At 49.1% G+C, this 7,373-nt stretch overlaps 4 protein-coding genes across 4 annotated transcripts; 2 read left to right on the top strand and 2 right to left on the bottom strand.

Annotated features, from left to right (window-relative positions):
- On the top strand, positions 1-528 carry COCVIDRAFT_94435 (hypothetical protein; the record flags this gene model as incomplete). Its single annotated transcript, XM_014702991.1, has 1 exon — positions 1-528. The coding sequence occupies one exon, from the start codon at positions 1-3 to the stop codon at positions 526-528; it is 528 nt and encodes a 175-aa protein (XP_014558477.1).
- Positions 529-1,192: 664 nt separating this feature from the next.
- COCVIDRAFT_14503 (hypothetical protein) lies at positions 1,193-2,981 on the bottom strand (the record flags this gene model as incomplete). The annotated part of the gene is made up of 6 exons (XM_014702892.1): positions 1,193-1,417; positions 1,467-2,201; positions 2,245-2,304; positions 2,353-2,365; positions 2,423-2,768; positions 2,870-2,981. 6 exons carry the CDS (start codon positions 2,979-2,981, stop codon positions 1,193-1,195), a joined length of 1,491 nt encoding a protein of 496 aa, XP_014558378.1.
- Positions 2,982-3,493: 512 nt separating this feature from the next.
- Positions 3,494-4,879, top strand: COCVIDRAFT_94621 (hypothetical protein; the record flags this gene model as incomplete). Its single annotated transcript, XM_014702990.1, has 2 exons — positions 3,494-3,762; positions 3,820-4,879. 2 exons carry the CDS (start codon positions 3,494-3,496, stop codon positions 4,877-4,879), a joined length of 1,329 nt encoding a protein of 442 aa, XP_014558476.1.
- A 258-nt stretch (positions 4,880-5,137) lies between these two features.
- On the bottom strand, positions 5,138-6,800 carry COCVIDRAFT_14501 (hypothetical protein; the record flags this gene model as incomplete). Its single annotated transcript, XM_014702891.1, has 5 exons — positions 5,138-5,721; positions 5,804-6,284; positions 6,351-6,381; positions 6,443-6,671; positions 6,728-6,800. 5 exons carry the CDS (start codon positions 6,798-6,800, stop codon positions 5,138-5,140), a joined length of 1,398 nt encoding a protein of 465 aa, XP_014558377.1.
- Between the last annotated feature and the right edge of the window lie 573 nt (positions 6,801-7,373).

The raw sequence follows: 7,373 nt of genomic DNA, 5'->3' as shown, positions 1-7,373 counted from the left end.
ATGTTCGCCTCCGGTTGGAAGAAAGCCCTCAGCGTCGCAGCCGTCGTGCTCGCACTCTCCAGCGGCCAAGTCCTCGCAGCCTGCACCGACGGTCCCGGATGGACCCCTGAGGAATTCGCCGAATACCAGTCTCTCAACGACACCACTGGCTGGGCTGGCATGGAAAAGCTCGCACAGTGCACCATCGACGCTGATGAACTCTCTCCCGCGAAACCCCTTTCAAGGATCGAGGCTCGAGCCGGAGGCCGGGAGTGGCAGGGTTACAGCTCCGGTGGATGCTCTGGTGCTCAAACCGCTGTCACTTCCGGCTTTGGATGCGGTGTTTGCGTCAGTGCTACCAACTTCTTCTTCTACAGTGGTTGGCTGTGGAGGGAGCGTGCCGCGAACCCTTACCCTACTGCTGATTACTACACTCAGTCCGGGTGCCGCGGAACTAAGCTTCATCACCAGGGTATTGAGGGTAGTCAGACGACGTCTTGCAACAACGTCAACCGCGCTGCGTCTGTTATCCTCTACCAGGGTTGCTAGTGGCAATTACACATGAGTTGGATACAGTTGCCGACAACTGGGAAGGAAAGGAGCAGGGTTGGGAAGTGGAGGATGTGGAGAAAAAGTTGGGAGCGCTTTTGGACATTCGTTTATACATACATTTTTGGCTATTTTGTATCTTTTTCAATTGCTGAGTGGCGGGGATGTACTGTCTAGGCTATCAATCAATTTGGAAAGATCTTATAACTCGCTGTGCCACAGAATGATTATGCGTACAATACTTTAAACATGGGCAGAGTTTGGTAAAAGAAGGACTAGACATCAGGACAGCATGATCAAAACAATGTAAATTCTTGAACTAAGCAATAATATCTAAGCAACAATATCAGAACACGTTGGCTATTGTCACTTCGTAGATGCCTTTGATTTCAAGTCCAACATTTTCTCAAGCGGTGGTAAGGTAAGGATGGCAACATGATTTTGATGCTATTTGCAATAACCAAGCATATTCTATAGGATCAATCACAGTCTATATTCGGAGAAAAAAACAGTGCTTGTTGTGTACCTCTTGTTTCAATTCACAACATAGCATATATATTGCCAGCATGCTCTCGAATAGATTTCGAATAAACAATCCATCTCTGCTATGCACACATATCCGGACTCGATATGCAATTTGGTGTGAAGACTAGCGTTGTTTGTTTTACTCTGGAATAACATGATCTTTGGCATCGACACCCGCCTTCCATCGATACGTCGACGCAACATGCTCGTCCGGAGGACCTGTCTGTCCCTTGATTCCATAGAAATTCTCTCGGTACGTGCCACTAGGAACTGCATAGTCATTCCAAAACATCCCGCGCTTTCTCAACTCTGGAAGCAGCAACTCTACAACATCTTTGAAAGATTGAGGAAAGAGCGCATATGCCTGCGCATTTGTTAGTTCAGTACCAGCACTTCCAAGGATAATGGCTTACGATATTGAATCCATCCACATCCGCTTCGTCAACCCATGTTTGGAACCCGTCTGCTATCTGTGACGGAGTTCCGACAAAAATAGGACCGATTCCGCCAATGCTGATGTGCTCTGCCACTGTGTGCTTAGTCCATTTGGATGTGCCGGGTGAGAAGCGAGCGAAACCCTCCACCGTCGACCGCACCGCATTGCTATCAACGTGGCGCAACTCCTCTTCGTCACCATACTTTCCCAAGTCGATCCCAGTCCAGCCACAGAAAAGCGCCAATGCACCTTCCAATGACGCGTACTTTCGGTACTCTGCAAGCTTCGCTTGTGCCTCCTCTTCTGTCCTGCCTATAATGGGAGTCGCAAGGGCCAAAAACTTGATGGAACGCCCGTCTCTTCCAAACTGCGACGAAGCAATCTCCCTGATCTCAGCAATGTTACCTTTGCACACGATAGGCGCGTGTGCAGAAACAAAGATTGCTTCTGCATTTTGCGCCGCAAAAGATTTGCCTGCTTTCGAGGCACCCGCTTGCAGGATCAACGGAGTCCGTTGTGGACTAGGTTGGCAGATATGCGGACCGGGTACCTCGAAATACTTGCCTTTGTGGTTGATTTGTCGGATCCGATCTGGATCAGAGAACATGTTCTTCTTTCGATCACGAACAACAGCATCGTCTCGCCAAGAAGACTCCAAGAGCTTATACATGACCTTGACATACTCTTCAGCTTGGCCATAGCGCTCATCGTGCTATACAAGTCAGCAACATATTTTCATCGGCGGGAGCACTTACCGCCAACTGCTCCTTCATGCCCATGTTCCTCGCGGCGGAGTCCAGATAGCTCGTCACAATCTATTAAAATTAGCAGGAGTATCTTTGGTCGGAGTCGGGGTTGCTTACATTCCAGCCTAGTCTGCCAAGAGTCAGTAACTGAATCAGTATCTAGGGAAGCAGAACATTGACAGCGTACCGGCCCTTTGTCAGATGATCAACAGTAGATAGTCGTCGAGCCAAATGATACGGCTGTTCATAAGTAGTCGACACTGTCACACCGAAACCAATGCTTTTGGTCGCTGCGGCCATTGCACTGACAACTGCCAGCGGCTCGTTGACTGGCCACTGAGCACCCGACCTTATTGCTGCATCAAGATTACCATTGTACACATCGTAACCCCCGAGAACATCAGCTATGAAGATGCCATGGACTTTGGCTTCATCGAGTAGCTTTGCAAGGTCTACCCAATGGTCGATGTTGTTGAACTCATGAGAGCGATCGTCAGGATGCTTCCATAATCCTGGCGACTGATGGCCACTGCCTGTACAGAATCCAGAATTAGTTCTCCAAAACTCTCTACAAATTCCATATACAGAGTATACTGATTCTGATAGGACGTAGCGCGTATCAACTTGGACTTACACATTTCCACAAAGGCATTGATGATCAACTTCTTTTTAGGCTTGTCTTCGCCATTCTTTTGCCTCCCATTTTTCGTAGCTTCACCACCATTTTCTCGCTTCCTTTTCGTCATGTTTAGCGGTTAAGGTGTCCGGAGTTTGGCTGCTCAATCTCGCCGAGGCACATGCGAGTAGGTTGAAGCGGATGATGTGATTTCACCCGCCTTTAACGCCATCGCTTATCTGTAAACTCTAACAACACTCGAGCCGGGATACAGTAATCCGAACCGCTACTTCTCAACGCTCTCCTCCGATATAGGAGTTACTCCACTACTTTATTACATTTCTGGTAATGATAGTTCGGCCCTTCGCTGCCATTTTACCCCGCTGCCGTGTCACGCCAGACTACTCCAACATGGCGACAACCCTCTTACTCCACCCAATGCTTCCTTTCCCGGCACGCACGCAGTTCAAGTGCATGTTTAGCCTGTCTAGCCCACGACGCACTATGACGAACCTTTGTTGCGGGACGCGACATGCGTGGGGCTGCCGGCACGACACTCACACAGTATGACTTTGGCGTGGGTGCAGGGACTTTGAATGACCTTAAAATGTCTCACTGAAGCCATTGATATCACAACTAAAAATGGAATCGACAAAGAAACGCACGCGAAGCTCCGCAGCGGAATCCCCTTCGAGATCCTCATCTGGGAAGAGAGCGAGAACACAGAACCAATTTCAACAGAAAACATCAGTATCACAACCACCTTCAGAGCAGCATGCACTGTTGTTACATGCAGCCCGCCAGCCATATGACCTCTCGACCAGTCACGCCACTCCAACCATCAAACTTGGGAATGAACTCCTGATCAGGGTTGAAGCCATTGGGCTGAATCCAATTGACTGGAAAGCACCGTAAGCCTTGAACTTGGTGACGCCGCTCCTGTTTTCTCTTCATCTCATACTCAACAGTGATTTTGGTTTTGGAATCCCGACACTGCCATATATAGCAGGTCGAGAATTTGCTGGAACCGTTATCAAAGTAGGAGACGAAACATCATCTCGTTTGAAGCCCGGCGACGTTGTAACTGTACCCTCGACTGATTATCGAGACCTCCGCAAGGCTGCATATCAACAATACAGCATCGCCTCGTCATTCAACACAATCAGAATCCCAAAAGACATTTCCATCAACTCTGGTAGCATCCTTGGCGTTGCATTTGTATCAGCCGTCCTTGCTTTGGGAATATGCATGGGCGTCAACTTCAGCAGTATCGAAGATGGCCCTGATCTCCTCGAGATGGTACGAAACCTAAACCCTGAGACACTTCCCGCAGACATACGTCAAGAATGCCTCTCCAGCATCTCGCACACCGAACGAGCAAACCCCGGAGATTTTCTCGTAGTCTGGGGCGGCAGCTCAACCTGCGCACACGTAGCAAAGCAACTCGCCCGTCTCGCAGGCCTCAAAATCATCTCCGTAGTCGACACCGCGAAGCATGGACTTAGACTCTCAAATACCGACCACATCCGCAGCGACCTGATTGTCGATTCGCACGACCCGCAGCGAGCAATACAGATTATCCGGGCTAGCACGGGTCACAGCGCACGCTTTGGCTTCGACACAATCGGCAAAGAAACGGCTACGCACCTCCTTCATAGCCTAGCGCATCCCAGCGAGCATGCTAAGCATTTGGACCGCGCGGGGGCCAAACCTCCAACTCCACCGTCTACCCCGCTTGGGGAAAGCCCGCAGACTGCTCGCTCGCATTTAGTGGGTATGGCCGGATTGCCTAAAAAGGACGTGCCGGGGGGTGTGGTATTGCATAGTGTACCTATAAAGCTTTACCATGAGGTACCCGAGGTAGGTGAAGAGATTAGTGCGTGGTGTGAGCAGTTGTTAGCAAAGGGTCTCTTGGTACCGCCGGATGTCGTGGGAGTCGTGAAGGGTTTGGGTGAGATTAACGGGGGACTGGATAGAATGCGGAGGAGAGAGGTCAGCGGAGGTAGACTAGTAGCTGTGCTTAACTGATGACTGGGGGAGATCGTTGCATTCTATTGGCGATACAGAAAATTGACATGGGCGTTGGTGGTATAGTGTATCTTGTTCAATACCAAGGTCGTTGATATAGCTGATTTGGTATTTGCTTGAGGTTATGATAATGTAGAGAGTGCCTTGCAGTTGTTTACGCGGAAAATAGTATTACAAATGCATTTCTATTCTCAAATCTACAATACCTCCTAAGAGTTCTCGCTTTACCACCGTTCTATCAAATCTCACTAACATCCCTTACTTTCCCACTTCCGGTGTTGTATCCCTCACAACAACGCCTGAATCCACCTGCTCAATCGCCGTCAATTTCTTGCCAAACTCCCGAATTACCAACCACGCCGGCCAAAGCGAAACCCCCCATAATGCGAAATTCCAGTAAATTGCTCCCACCTCTGCAAAGACCTTGACACTGGTAATACCATAACTAACCGCTTGCCACGCGCTCTCCGTGCCCCTGAGAAGTGCCGCATATCTGATAACTTCTTCTTCATTCTCCGCCAGATTGCCAATGACAAAGTACAGGAACAGGTAGTTGATTTGGAAACCGATGGTCAGGAAGATGAAGACGGCAAAGGCACGGCCGAAACCGTCAGATACCCAGTCATAGGTTGGTCGGGAGTCGCGGAACTCTGTGGCGAGAACGGTGGCCCAGATCCACCATGCGCCTTGCAGCGTGGCGATGGTGAAAAAGGAAGTACGGGCGCGAATGCGTAGCGCAATGGAGGTGCGATCGAGGTAGGCGCCGAGAAGGTTACCGCAGATGACGGCGATGATGCCTGAGAGGAAGGATCCGAGAGCTCGGGCGCGGACTGAGAACCAGACTATAATTGTCAAGACGGTTAGCTCTCTGACTGTACAATGGAAGACGAGGGGATTTTTGGAGGAAACCAAAGTGTAACTTACGAGCCAGATATGTGAAAAAGACTGCCTCAGCAAACACAGCCTGCCCAATCCACAGCACAATGAGGAGAAACTTCTTCGTGAAAAACAACCTCCCCGTCTCCTTAATCTCAAACCATGGGTCCTTTGCAATTTTCAATTCCACTTTCTTTCCATCCTTCCTCTCCACTTTATCAGGGCTGTTCAAGAAACAGCCTACAACCGGTCCTATACATTGCAACGCAATGAAAACCTGATAAACAACGTATGTGACTTTACCAGCTTTGTCGCGTTTCGAATTCAGTCCAAGATTAATTGCGCCGCCGAGAATCTGGCCGCCGAGACGGTAGGTAAGCCAGTATCCGAGAGCTTTTCCTTTGTTCCAGGGTTCGGGGTATGCGATTGCGATTGCGGCTTCGGCCATCCAGAAGACGCCTGCGGAGATGCCGCAGAGGGAGGAACCGAGGTAGATGAACCATTCTGTGCCGAATCTGTTGTTTGTGTACTATGTGTAGTGTTAGAACCATATGTGCTTGGAGACGATAGGAATGGTGAAAGAGATGGGACCTACGAGAGCAGCTGCGTACGGCGCATATCCAATTCTAAAGCGACGTTAGTTGAATGCAAAGAAATGGTAGTAGGTTGGAAAGAGAGAAAACTCACGTTCCAAAAATCAAAGCACCCTTGATCCCGATGTACTTGACTATCACACTGCTGAAGTAGCAACTAACCACCATCAAGCAAAAGGTAAGTGCATTCCCTGCATTGACGAGATGCGGCGATTGCGCGCCTCCAGCACCTAGACTATTCATCGCACCCCATATTCCCGGCGCGCTAAAGTTGCAGAGTCCGAGGATCGTGATGTTGAAGAATGTAGAGCGGTACCATCGAACTGTACCAACATTAGACATTTCGAAACAAACAAAAACATATGAAAGCACAACGAACCTGGATGATCCCGTTTCCCATCATTAACATCACTTGCCGATTCAATCGACGAAACCTTATGATCATCCGCCATGGTAACAATTTCCAAGTACAATATATATAACCGTTTTGCAAAAAAAGAACAACAAAAGTGAACAAAAACCCAGTCCTTCCAAGACCACAAAAAATTCCAGGCAGATGCCCCCCGTTTCTATCTTATCTACCGACAGAAAAAAAGCTCAACTAGAATAATCCCTTACAAACCCTCCCCCATCTTCCCGCCTCCATATCCCGTGTTTGCGCGATACCAAAAAGCCTAGTAGCCCCTCCCCATGTCCCTGACCAGATGTGCGAATACTAAGCTTCTGTGACGTGCTTTTCGGCACACACGCACAACTCCACCAGCTAGCTAAACCATTCCACTCCCACCCCACACACACATACCAAATAAACAATCCTTCCCGAACTTCGGCCAAAAAAAATCTTATTTCACTCGCACTTTGTCCATGCGGAATACACACGTACAACCGAGTCGGGCCGATTAGCGTAGGAAAGGGTACGTTGGCGACACTATGAGCGGACAGCACGCCATTTTTTTCGTTGCAAGTGTAAGACAAGCAGCGTTGTTTCTCTTTTTGCTGACGGAAATGTCGGAGCGGGGTTTGTT

The sequence above is a fragment of the Bipolaris victoriae genome (assembly GCF_000527765.1).
Source record: "Bipolaris victoriae FI3 unplaced genomic scaffold scaffold_26, whole genome shotgun sequence".
Classification (NCBI taxonomy): domain Eukaryota; kingdom Fungi; phylum Ascomycota; class Dothideomycetes; order Pleosporales; family Pleosporaceae; genus Bipolaris; species Bipolaris victoriae.
This window is presented reverse-complemented; position numbering and strand designations above follow the sequence as displayed.